Source organism: Triturus cristatus, chromosome 4_1 (assembly GCF_964204655.1).
Source record: "Triturus cristatus chromosome 4_1, aTriCri1.1, whole genome shotgun sequence".
NCBI classification, from domain to species: Eukaryota; Metazoa; Chordata; class Amphibia; order Caudata; family Salamandridae; genus Triturus; species Triturus cristatus.
In genome coordinates, this window is record NC_140585.1 from 617758871 (window position 1) to 617772800 (window position 13930).

The window sequence follows — 13930 nt, forward strand, 5'->3', positions numbered from 1 at the left end:
GAGCGGATGAATTGATCGACCGGCTGGGGGCCGCCGGCTACCTCAGTATCTTCGACCTAACAGCGGGCTACTGGCAGATCGGTCTCACACCCCGAGCTCAAGAACGATCCGCCTTCTCTACCCCCGATGGCCACTACCACTTCAAGGTCATGCCCTTTGGCATGAAGAACGCCCCCGCTACATTTCAACGTCTTGTGAACCAGGTCTTGGCGGGGCTCGAAGAGTTCAGCGCTGCCTACCTGGACGATATCGCTGTATACAGCCGCCACTGGTCCGACCACCTCCTCCACCTCCAGGAGGTCCTACAGGCCCTCCAGCGGGCCGGCCTCACGATTAAGGCCGGCAAATGCCAAATTGGTCAAGGGTCCGTGACCTACCTGGGGCACCAGGTGGGGAGCGGGCTGGTGGCCCCACTGCAACTTAAGATTGCTGCCATCCAGTCCTGGCAGCCCCCCGTCACTCAGACCGAAGTCCGAGCCTTCTTGGGGCTCACCGGCTACTACCGGCGGTTCGTGAAGGACTACGGCAGCATGGTGGGGCCCCTCACGGGTCTCACGTCCAAGAACCAACCAAAGCGGATTAACTGGACCCCCGATTGTCAAGCAGCCTTCGAAAAGCTGAAGGCCGCCCTGTGCACCGCCCCTGTGCTCCAGGCCCCCGATTACAGTCGGGAATTCGTAGTACAGACAGACGCCTCCGACCACGGCATCGGAGCGGTTCTTTCCCAAGTGAACCCCGAGGGTCATGACCAACCGGTGGCCTTCATCAGCCGACGTCTCCTGGGCCGAGAACAGCGCTGGAGCACCATCGAGAGGGAGGCCTTCGCAGTAGTGTGGGCCCTCAAAAAGCTCCGGCCCTATCTCTTCGGTACCCACTTCCGGGTACAGACCGACCATAGACCCCTGCAGTGGCTGATGCAGATGCGGGGGAAAACCCAAAACTATTGCGCTGGTCCATCTCCCTGCAGGGAATGGACTTCACCGTGGAGCACCGACCGGGCCAAGACCACGCCAACGCAGATTGCCTGTCCCGCTTCTTCCGCCTCGACGAAGAGAGTCCCCAAGGAGATGGGTGACTCTCCCCGCCTTCAGCTGGGGGGGGGACGCATGTTGGACAGGCCACACGAAGGGCTTGCGCCCCCCCCGCATGACAGGGCCCAAGCCCCAGCCTCCCAGGCGCGACCCACGAGAATCACCCGCACCCCGTCTCCCGACGGAACTCCTGCCCTCGGACCTCCCTGTAGCACGGGCCCAAGCCACCACCGGCTCCCTCGGCCGGGTCAAGCCGCCATCTTGGGCCCTGCGCCACGAGGCCGCGTGGCCTCCCCCCGACCCTAACCCTGGGCCTGGCCGGCCCCGACATCCCGGCACCACCATCCACCCAGGAGGTGAGCGGATCACTTGGCAGATCAATGGGAGGACGAAGTGCCAAGGACTCTCCCCTGCCAGGTGACGATCGCCTCCAGCTCCCCCAGGCACCGGCTCCACCCCCCGCTGGGTGTCTGGACACCTTCATCCCGGACCCTCCGACCTCCAAGTGCGAGGGTCCGGACATCAAAGGGCACCTGCCCTATAACTGGAGCAGCTGCGGAGCAGGAAGGCAGTTGTATCCTGGAGTCGAGAGACACCGAGAGAACTCAGCCTTGACGGACTACTGGCGCTGCCGTAGCCCTATCTTGTGATCTATCGTCCTGCCTGCTGGCGCTGCCGCGGCCTTCTGCAACATTCATCCTCGTCGGGACCTGCTGGCGCTGCCGCGGCCCGTTGTAACGACCATCTTCACCGGGACCTGCTGGCGCTGCCGCGGACCGTACATCGACCATCTTCTCTGGGACCTGCTGGCGCTGCCGCGGCCCGTGTATCGACCATCTTCACTGGGACCTGCTGGCGCTGCCGCGGCCCGTACCAGCTAGACCACCTAAGCTCGAGGATTGTGAGCTACCCACCATACCACCTCAACTACCAGACTGGTAACCAGACTGTCCCGCTACCCCCTTTCCCATCTTGAGAGACTTGAATCGAGGGGACCCCTGAGTCCAGACCTCCTTGTACCTTTTCATCGTACCTTAAGAAGTGCTTATAAAGAACGCTAACTCATCTCCTTGTGTGGTATCTGTCTGTGGGGGGGGAAGTTATTTGTCTGTACGATCGCTGGAGACGGCTCTCCCCGGAGACCTCTCCCCTTGTCCTCGGCCGACCCTCCCGGTCCGTCTAACAACATGCTATATCAGTTAACCATTCAACGCAAGTAAAATTTATTGTTCCGAGTATTAAAAATAACTACAAACTTCCACACTATTTTGCTGCAGTTAATAAAAGCAGTGGCGTCACTGCTAATCCAAATTCAAAACATGGCTATCGGCTTGAATATCTTCACACTCTACAATTCCGGATGGGAGCACTTCAGTATAGAACAGGTCAGACATGACGCATCATTCATTTTCTTTGGTCTTTGTGATGCAATGTATCAGTTTATTACAGCCGGTTCAGAATGAGAATGAAATGCTGTGGTGTGCTCCATTGTGCAAAATGCAGTTGACAGGTAATTAGCTTTTTATTTTTAATAGAACAGAAAATATGAGAAAGATCGTATGCACACAATAGATATCGTGAACTGGATTGGTTCAAATGTTCACTTGTTCATATTGTGTGCTACATGCGCTTCGTTTAGCTAAATATGGACATAATTTGAAGCATGTGTCACTCCTTCCAGCAAATAAGGACCGGACAGGATGCAATATTAAAAATAAAGGTGAAACAGCTCTCCCTTGTTGCTAAGCTTAATCAAACGGCTCAAGGTTCGATGCTCCCACGAATAGTTTGAAAGCTCAAGATTAACAGCGCAATCAGTTTGTAGAAGGAACTATAAAGCTTACCGTAGACTTGTGCAACATGACCGCCACCCTTTACACGGACTCTGATGTCAACTCCAGCGAATCTCTCTTTGCCTAGGAGAAGAACCGGCTCAAGAAGCTATAAAGGAAAACCATTTAAAGCTTTAATTAATTTGCACGAGAGTAATGCCGAGTCCATATTATCAACTTTACAAAGCTGCTGCAGTTTTAATTGAACTGATATAAAACACAAGGCCGTAAAGAAATTCTATCAAATTAAAGATAATACCTTAAAGAATAGTAACTCGAAGCGTTTACTGTGCAAAGGAATGCCCAATTTTAGACACAAATAAGGTTCTCACATGCCTTCAAACTCCATACCTCATGCTTCCGCATGTAACCGATTTAACAGATCAAGCTTTAACCTCTAGAGAGAAATTCAACATTCCTAATTAAAACATAACTGTAGAAACCCGCGGGGGCAGAATAATAATACACATTTACAGGATACCAACACCTACCTCCCAAACGCTAGAAGCTTAACACAAATGAGCAGTCGGCATAAACTAACTTGCCACCTGGCTCAACCAACAGAAAGAAGTTACAATTTAGACGAGAAATGAACTACTGTAACAGAGAACTCACTAGTCCTAAAACTTTTGCACATAGACATCCATATGCTGTGCTGAGCAGAGTTTATTTAGAAAATTCAGGGGCTTTTGAAGCTCTAGTACGTCTATGCGTTTTATTAATTATTAATAAATAACAATTAATTATTTGTCTTGTGCAAGTGTGTTTTTATTAATCAATCCGTTTGTCTTAACATAAGAGAAAGTTACACGAGGGTTAGCATGCGTGTGCTGTTTGTTTTTCTAAAAAATAACGTGCAAGTTTACATGTTTAAACGTTGCTGTGTGCTGTTTATTTTGAGCACAAAAAGCTGTCTGAATTAATGTTTTTTTTATGTTGCAAAAGCTAGATAAATACATACACATAAGGGTATTAGTGGAGTTAACACTGTTTAATCACTATGCTGTAGTAACGTTTATTTTGTCTCTTGAATTAAGATGGTCTATTGTGGCCTATGGAGGCCTGTTTTAAGATGGCTGAATTTTGAAGCCTGCCCGTGATTTGTAAAATGAAAGACGTGACGAGGGAGACCCCTGCTGGAAATGGTCCTGAAGTTGACTGACCATGGTCCTCTCGTATGAAAACTTTCCATGAGGACAGCAGCAGTTTTGGAGGATCTCCAAAGGAAATGGAACATCCAGGGTAGCCTTGGGGAAACAAAGGAGTTTTAGAAATGAACAATGAACTGTGGTTTGGCTGCCGAGGGAAGTTGAACAAATCGGATACTTTAATAGTTTCTTGGTTCCTGTTCCGTAGTTTGTCTTGTGACTTTTCCTGAGCGGAGATTTTCAGATGTAGCAATGTTACATTTCTTCCTTCTCGCTCTGCTCAGTGATTCAGTGTATATTGCAAACTATGCGTGTTTCCATTGTAATTTTTACTATAAAAAATGTTAGCTTAGGGAGGGCTTTGCCACTTGCCATTTTGCCTTTGCCGCGTGAATCTGCGTTGCTGAGGATCGATGCTGAGGGACTTCGTCTTGAGAGACTTTACCGAGAGACTTGTCCTGACCCGTTCTGACACTTAGTTAGAATAGGTAATTATGAGAAATGATTTATTCTGATTGATTTACTTTGACTAATTTTAGATAAAGCAATATAATTTTAAACATGGTGTTGAATTTTCTTTGTCAATTATTGGGTTTATATTTTTGATCATTATTGTATAGATTATGTTATTGATTAGTACAGTCACAAAACCAGATCTGATCGACCTGATATCGATGCAGGGTGTTTAGGTGTTTCCTTCCCACAGGTTTATTGCTGGTAGAGTATTTGAGCGTGTGTTAGTGAAATGGGCCCTAGCGTATGATGAATGTATGTGCGTGTAACTGTGTGATTACTCTATCTGTGGTAGTGGGCATATTTTAGATACCCTGATCCCTATCAATTTCCTGGTAGCAGAGATGATTGGTTTTGATGGTTGTCTTGATCTGATAAGATTGCTTGTACATTAGCTTATTGATTATTGATTTTATTTTGTTGATATTGGTATATGTACTAATACTATATGTTGAAGTCGTCATGTTGAGTTATATGTAGTGCTTCAGGAACTTGGAAGCTGTGGTAGCAGTTCCGTAGTAGGGCAGAGGAAGGTATATGCTGCTCTCGGGAAAGACGGGATTGTAAGGAATAACGTGTGACAATTGAAGTTGCGCGTTCACATTGTCTGGGTTCGGAATCAGTGACATTGTTGTACGTTACTATTAGAATATATTTCTGGTATATAAGGAGTGTGTATCGTAGTGAAGGTTATCTGTGAAACTCTGGTCTTAAGTCCCAGGGATCCGTAAAGGATTTCCGTTAAAGCTTATCGCGGGAGAAGTAATAGGTATTCTCTGAGCTTGTTTGAGGAACTGGGCAAAGTTGCTTAGTTAATGTATGTTATAATTCTGTAGTGGGACAGATTGTGCGCTGTTCTCGGGAAGCAGGATTCTGTGTGCATGTACTATATTTTTCCTGCATGAATGTGCGTGAATGTATATACATTTATTGATTGACATTTATTGATTGTAAGACTCTTTGGATAAGTCCTAGAGGAAACAGTTATGAGATGTATGAAAGTTTGTTGACTCTTGAAAAATAGACTCTTTTACTATTCTGTGGTTAGCGAAGCAGACAATGGAGATGTTTTTATGTTGTAACATAGATTTTGTAGAAATCTTGACACGAAGTCTACTGAAAAGATTTTGTAAAGGAGGGGTAGACGAGTGACAGAAGACAGGAGACAAGCGACTGCAGCGACTGTTGACGTCAGAAAGTCCGCGCTCTGATTGGATAGTGGATCAGAATAGGGTTCGCGCTAGGATTGGTGCGTTAGTGTGAGTCGCGCTGCTATTGGTTGAGAAGCTCGTATTGTATATTTATAATACGGAGAGAGTAGGGAGTTTTGGTAAGCGCTAAAATGTATTACCAAGAAGAGAAAAAGAAAAAAACATTCTTCGGGAAAGTTAAAAAGTGGTTTAGCAAGGATAAAGAGGTTAAAACGAGAGAGGGTGAGTTGCTACCTCCAGCGAAAACACCTGCATCCTTCATGGCTGCGAAATATGGATTACATACCTGTATATGGTTGCAGAATTGGGTTAGGTATACTAAAGAAGATGGTGTTCTAGCATTTCCAGAACATGGTTCATTTAATTTGGCCGTGTTGAGAAATTTACGGGAAAAGATGGTATGTCTGGACCCGAAGCCAAGACCTACACAGTTCGAGGCTTTAGTGGAATGGGAAGAGGAAGTTCATGAGCGAGAAAAGCAAAGATCTGGAGGGTACTTCAGGCATATGTTTGGGAGGAGACATGATCGTGAAACACATCATGATCGGATGAAAAGATGGCGAGATGTTAATATGTCAGAGGGATTATATCCTATGAGAACAATTGAAGAAGGAGCAGTTGGAGTTAATGAGTATGATGATGAGGTCTTAAATGACATGATTTACAAGAGACCACCTCCATATAGACCAGAACCAGATGAGAGTACACCAGTTGTTTCTCCGATAAGAGATACAGTCTGTATTATTGAGAAAGGAAAAGTGACACCTGAATCAAGAAGTAGTAGTTCTTTCAGGGAGAGAGAATCGAAGTAGTGAGGAAAATGCCAGAAAATTAGCAAAAACGACAACAGAACTGACTGAGAAAATTAGGGAGTTAACGAAGAATCTGGAAGCTGTTACGGTGCCTGTAACTATAGGTCCGGTTATGCCCGTGTTTGACAAACAGAAGACAGGTGAAAATGGACTGGTGATTCCATATGTTTGGAATGATTTGACAAATTCAGTTGGTCCTTCAGGAGATTCAGATAAAAGAACAGGGAAAAGTGACCTGAGACAAACCAGACATGACACATGTAGTGAACTACTGGATGCTAGTGAACCTAGTTGTTCAGGGATGCCAATTTTAGAACCGCTGAAAAGAGTGGTTCCAGTGAGAAAAACTGCTGAAATAACAGTTGATGATTTGAATGATTGGATGAAAGTTCTTCAGAAAAAGGATAAGGATTCACAAGTTATTGATGTGGCTAGGTTACGTATAGAATTAGAAGAGCTTGTGACAGGAACAGTTCCAACAGAAATCCTGAAGAGTCATCATGATGGTGAGCTGATGTTTGTGTAAAAGTATTACCTGGAGAGCAAGACATACACATGACAGGCTGAGAACAATAGCAAATGAGCTGGGAGTTGACATTGATAAAGTAAAGGCTTTACAGAAAACCTACAGGATGGATTTTACAGAAAAAGACATAGAAAATTTGAATGCTTCTGGTAGAACAGGACAGATTAAAGAAATGGTGGCATTATTGTGAAGATGGGGTGATGTAGAAAAGTGGAAGGATAGGTGGTATAAGAAAAGAGAGGAATCTGAAGATAGAACAACTTATTCAGCATTTCCAGTAAGAGAAAAGGAGAAACCAGTGGATAATTATCCTATGAGAGAAATACCTGGAGGAGGATATGTACATGTTCCATGGACCAGACAGGATATTTTATCATTTACGAATGATTTCCCTCGATTGAGAGAAAAGCCCGTCGAGTGGTATAGGCAGGTAGATAGGTTTGTGAAATTGTCAAAAGTGCTGTGGGTTGACCTGAATAGTCTGTTTGATATAATTGTTCCAGCAGACTTGTGGACTGAGTGTAAAATAGTTGTGAGTTGGCCTACTGAGGAGTATCCAAGAGATCCAAGAACAGGGGCACCAGATCCAGAAGTAATGAGAAAATATGATCAGGTGATGGTATACCTGAAGAGTAAAGTTCCTCCAAAAGAGACAGACTGGGTTAAGATAGATCGAACACAACAGGAAGCAAAAGAATCAGTTCATGCTTTTTACGAGAGGCTGATACTGGCTTTTAAACAATTCAGTGGAGATGAACACCTGGGTGACAAAGATTTGAGTCACTTTGTATACAGATTTGTATATGGTTTGAGACCTGAAATTGGTGAGAGAATTCGTGAACACACGGTGGATTGGCAGAGTAAGAAAGTAGATGAGATTCTGAGACATGCAAAATACTTCAGTGATGAAATTGAAGCAAAACAAAGAAAGCTGAAAGAGAAAGCAATGTGGGCACAAGTGAAAGTTGCAGAAAGACAGGAAGCACAGTTGGTGGAACAGGCAAATAATCCAGGAAATAATGCAGGGAATAGATCGAGATTTGCAGGAAAAGGAAAGTCTTGAGGAAGCAAAGAAAAAGTTTCCGTGTCACAACTGTGGCCAACTGGGACATTGGAGATCTGAATGTCCTAATCCACCATTAGTGAATAATGAGGGTAAATCCTTAAATCAACAGGTGCAGAATGAAGGAAATAACCAACAACAACAGAAAGTTGTGAGACAGCAGAGTCAAGAGCCAAAACCGCCCTTGCCGCAGAATAGAGGGGTACAAAAGTATAATCAGGATTCTACAATGATGAACAGGTAAACAAACCAAGACGTTCTAACAAGGTACAACAGTACTTATTAAAGAGTGAAGGGAGTGAGTCTGAGGGTGATTATTGACGGTGCCGAAGAGAGGAGGAAGAGTGCATACTTGGTGCAACTCTAGAAATAGACCAGGCAGGACCATTTGTGGATGGGAAAATAAATGAGGAGAGTGTTACTTTTTTGGTAGACACAGGTGCGACAAGATCAACTGTCAGGTCAACAGATGTTAAAAATCTTCCTCTCTCGGATGAAGCAATCCAAGTAGTTGGTGTAGCCAATACACAAATCAGAACACGTCTTACTGAACCTGTAAGAGTACAGATAGGGAAATGTTCAGACATGCATAGATTTATTGTCTGTGACACGAGTCCAGTGAACTTGTTAGGCAGGGACCTATTGTGTAAGATGAACTGCACAATTTTTTGTACACCAGATGGAATAGCTTTTGAGACACCAGATGATGATGTTTTCTACCGAATGACTCTAGAAAATAAAGAAAGTGAGTTAATTGGTGCATTTGCTGTGTTTAATCCGGAGGATTTGCCTCAAGAGCTGAGAGACACAGTGAAAAGAGCAGTTTGGGATTTTACAGGAGAGGATGTGGGATTGATGAATAATGTAGATCCAGTGAAAATTGCAGTGAAAGAGGGAATTACATATCCTAACATTCCTCAGTACAAAATGACACCAGAAATAATTGAAGGGATAACTCCTATAATTGAGAAAATGATTCAGCAAGGAGTTCTGAGAGAACTACTGAGTAGTCCGTGTAATTCACCGATAATGGGACTGAAAAAGCCCAATGGGAAATTTAGGATCGTGCAAGATCTGAGAAAAGTTAATCAAATTGTGGTGGCATGTTGTCCTATTGTGCCAAATCCATCAGTGATTCTGTATCAAATTCCACATGATGCTGAGTGGTATACAGTGATTGATTTGTGTCATGCGTTCTTTTCAATTCCATTGCATCATGATAGCCAGCCGATTTTTGCATTTAGGTTTGGCCAGCGTATTTTAGCATGGTGTCGTATCCCACAGGGGTATACGGAGAGTCCTTCGATATTCAATCAGTTATTGAAAAGATCGTTGGAAAGTCTGATCATGCCTGAGAGTTCAGTGCTAGTACAATATATTGATGACCTATTGGTGGCATCAAAGACACGTGAAGCTTGTGAAGTGGATACCATAGCTTTACTGAATCATCTGGCAGATGGAGGGTTAAAGGTATCTCCAGCCAAATTGCAATTTTGCAAGAAAGAGGTGCATTATCTTGGACACAATATTGAAAAAGGTCTGAGAAAAGTGACTACTGACAGGATCAGAATAATCAGAGAAATGAAAGCTCCAAAAACCCAGAGAGAAGTGAGAATGTTCCTGGGTATGGTGGGATATTGTCGTCAGTGGATAATGAATTTTTCGCTGATAGCAAAGTCACTGATTAAACTGACAAAAAGTGAAATGACAGATCCATTGGATCTGGATGCAGAACAAGTGGCAGCATTTGAAGAGCTCAAGAATAGAATATGTGAGGCTCCAGCTTTGGGTATGCCTGACTATGAAAAAGAATTCGAGCTGTACTGCAGTGAGAGAAATGGATGTGCACTTTCAGTGTTAATCCAGAAACATGGACAATTGAGAAGGCCTATTGCGTACTTCTCATCAACACTTGACCCTGTAGCTGTGGGTTTACCAGGTTGTCTGAAATCTGTGGCTGCAACATGCAGGAGTCTGGAACAGAGTGAGGGAATCATAATGGGATATCCTGTAAGGGTATTCGTACCTCACAATGTGGCAATTCTTTTGACAAGAAGCAGAACTCAGTACATGTCACAGTCGTTTGACCAAATATGAAAAAGTGATTCTGGGAGCATCAAATGTGACTCTTGAGAGATGTGTGAATGTGAATCCAGCGACGCTTTTGCCAGACATTGAAAATGTGGGTGTGAAAATGGAAGATGATCATGATTGTTTGGATGTGCTTGAGTACTGTACAAAACCAAGACCAGACATAAGGGATCTTCCCTTGAATGAGAGTGATCATGTGTTTGTGGATGGATCATGCTTGAGGAATGATGATGGTGTGCTATGTGCAGCATATGCGGTGTGCAAAGTTTCAGAGGTCATGGAAGCATCACCATTGAAAGGAGTAAAATCTGCGCAAGTTGCTGAATTGGTGGCATTGACAAAAGCTTGTGAGATTGGGAAAGATTTGAGGACGACTGTGATGACTGATAGTCAGTACGGATTTGGAGTTGTGCATGATTTTGGCCAACTTTGGCTACAAAGAGGTTTCTTGACATCGAGTGGAACTCCAATAAAGAATGCTGAAAGGATTGGAAAATTGCTTGAGGCGATACAGCTGCCTAAGGAGTTAGCAGTTGTAAAGTGTGCTGCCCATGGTCAGGGGGAGGATTTCATAACGATTGGAAACAGGTACGCCAATGATGTTGCGCAATACTGCGCCAAGACAAATCAGTCCATTAATAGGGACAGAGAAGGGGAAATGTCTTTTCTTTCTGTGATGTTTACTAATGTCCTAGAAACATGGGATGAAGTGAAGCAGTTACAAGATGAGGCAGGAGAAGAAGAGAAACAAGATTGGATTAAGGCAGGATGTGCTCCAAGAGGAACAGACCATGTTTGGGTCTACAGAGATGGCAGACCAGTAATGCCCAACTCAATCTTGTCGTCAATGGCAAGGATGTATCATGGCCAGGGACATTTGGGGAGGGACGCGATGGTTAGGTCGTTCAAACAGACCTGGTACAATGCAAAGTTCAGGACAATTGCAGAAAGCATCTGTCAGAGGTGTTTAGTTTGTCAGCAATTTAACACTGGGAAAAAGACAGTGGTGAGTCTGGGAACAATAGGCAGAGAAGGAGGTCCTTTTACAAGAATGCAGATTGATTTCATTGAGATGCCCCAAGTGAACAGACTGAGGTATGTTCTAGTGGTAGTCTGTTTGTTTTCAAGGTGGGTGGAAGCTTACCCGACTAGAAGAAATGATGGATTAACAGTGGCAAAGTTACTGTTAAGGGAGTTGATTCCTAGGTACGGGTTTCCAGTAACAGTTGAGTCTGATAGAGGCAGACATTTTCAAAATGAGCTTAAGGGTTTGATTTGTGAAGCATTGAAAATACAGCAGAAGCTACATTGTGCATACCGACCAGAGGCTTCTGGTGTGGTTGAGCAGATCAATGGCACAATCAAGAATAGGATTGGAAAGATGTGTTTAGCCACTGGTATGAAATGGCCAGATGTGTTACCTCTAGTTCTGATGACTATGAGATCTACTCCAGATAGAACTACAGGTTTGAGCCCGCATGAGATAATCATGGGACGTGCTATGCGCCATGCATTCGTGCCTGTAAATAGGTTGGTGACAATAACTGATGACATGATTTTGGATTACTGTAAAGGCCTGGCTGACGCAGTTCATTCTGTGTTTCACCAGGTTGGAGAAGAAGCTACCACACTTGAGAAGAAGCAAGCCCATGATCTGAGTCCAGGAGACTGGGTGAGGATTAAGGTGCACAGGAGAAGAAATTGCTTGATTCCAAGGTGGGGAAGGCCGAGACAAGTTATTCTGACTACGACGACTGCAGTAAAGTGTGCTGGAGTGAAGCACTGGGTACATGCAAGCCATACTCTGAGAGTTCCAAACCCAAAAGAAGGGACTGGTAAAGAGTATTTTGAAGAGTCAGATTCCAGTGATGGTGAAGATACTGAAGATACGGAATCAGTGAGAAAAGAAGCAGAGAGAGCTTCAAGAGAATCACTGCGAGTATCAGAGAGAAGACCAGATTCTGTAAAAGAGCCTGAAGTTTCAAGTAGCAGTGGAGGAAAAAGAAAAGAAAAGAGAAATCACATAGAGACTACTCCTGAATCAGAAGAGGAGGAGATTGAAGAACCACTTGAGATTATATTTGAAGAAACAGGGTCAGAAGAAGATAGAGAGGGACAGATTGCGGAAGACCCCCGAGGAGGTGTAGGGAACATTCATGAGGAGCTAGGTGAAGGGACAAGTAGACAGCAAGAAGATTGCGTGTCGGAGACCCGAGGAGGGTCAGAAGTAGGGAAGTCTCAAATAGTGGTGAAAGAATCTGTGGAAGAAAAGAAAACTGCTAAGAAACGAAAGCAGAAGGCAATTGAAACAGAATCGGATGATGAAAATGAACAAACAGAGGGTCGAGTTCTGAGAAAGAGAACTTGGATTGGAGAAAGGAATAATAAAGAATTAAGGCCGAAAAAGGTTGTGAAAGGAGATCGTTGGCCTAACAACCGAGTTAAAAGGCTGAGATACAGAGTAATAAGAGCAAATTCATCAAAAGCTGAACAAGTGAATGAAGTTTCGAGTCAAAGTTCAAAAGCTGAAGGAGAAGAATCAAAGGAGTCAAATGAACCAGTAGAAATAAAAAGAGTAAGAAGACCCAACCAAAAGTACAGATCACCGGAATGGTCTTATGTGGCACTGTCTGAAGGAGGAAAAGAAGAAACAGTGACTCGAGATAATCCGGAAGTGGTCTTGAGAGAAGTGGTTGAGGAAGATACTGGTGAAATTCTGAAAGTACTCTTGACTGACATTGGAGAAGAGTCGAGTACTGAGGATTTTGATGTTGGAGATCTGATACAATTTGATGTTGAAGAAATTGAAGTAAAGAATGACAAGTATCCAAACTGAGTGAAAGAAGGATTCATTTGGATCAAGTGAACAAAGATCATTTGGATAAACTGAAAGCTGAAGAATTGAAGAAGTTCAAACAGTAGTGGAGTAGTAGAGGCTAAACTAAAATGGCTAACAGAGGATAATAGAAATAGATGTGCCTTTTTTAAGAAGTGGTGTATGATGTGCTGCTGCTGTACTGGATTATTAATGCTTCTATGGGGTGTTTTAGTTTTATTAGTTACTTTTAAAGTAGAGTTTGAGATGCATACAGAGAATGTGACAAATGTAGAAAAGAATTCACAAAAAGTAGTTCCAATTAGAAGTAGTAGTTACATACACAAAGATAGGTCAATTAATAATTTTTCTAGTAATGTTTTTTCGAAACTGTTATATGAATATGTGAAGACAATGGAAGTAAGGGATTGCTACGTCTGTATGCAATTACCTGCATCCGTCTCAGAGGGTGTTACTTATCATTTACCAGCTACATATGGTATTTCCTGTAGTATTTTAAGTAGTGTTTTTTATTTGTTAGGGAAAGTAGATTATAAGATGTCTAACAGAGATAGTATTTTTGGGCACTTGCCAATGAACAAAGAGCTGAATCCAGCTAAAGAAGCTAACACTTTTGGTGAGATTTTTATTGAAGAAAGAGGATTAACATTAGATTACATTTTTAAGAATAATTTAACTTGCAGTTTGAAAGAAGAGGAGAAAGCTTTCCTGGATATGGTAGAGGAAAGAAGAGTGAACATGCATGAGAAAGCGGGGAAATATGAAGTGAGTGAGACAATTTGGGACATTGAGATGGGAAAAGAGTTGAGAAATGGGGCTAGTCCAACTTTAGCTTTAGATGCACCGCAGAAGGGTAAACTTTGTATT

The 13930-nt window shown here is 43.5% G+C and overlaps 1 protein-coding gene across 1 annotated transcript in view; it reads right to left on the reverse strand.

Moving 5' to 3' along the window:
• The window catches only part of RPS16 (ribosomal protein S16), a 31799-nt gene that overhangs the window by 9425 nt on the left and 8444 nt on the right, over window positions 1-13930 (reverse strand). The window contains exon 4 of the mRNA XM_085652985.1: window positions 2876-2972. Coding sequence (XP_085509111.1) covers window positions 2876-2972 — 97 coding nt within the window. The remainder of the gene's footprint in view (window positions 1-2875; window positions 2973-13930) is intronic.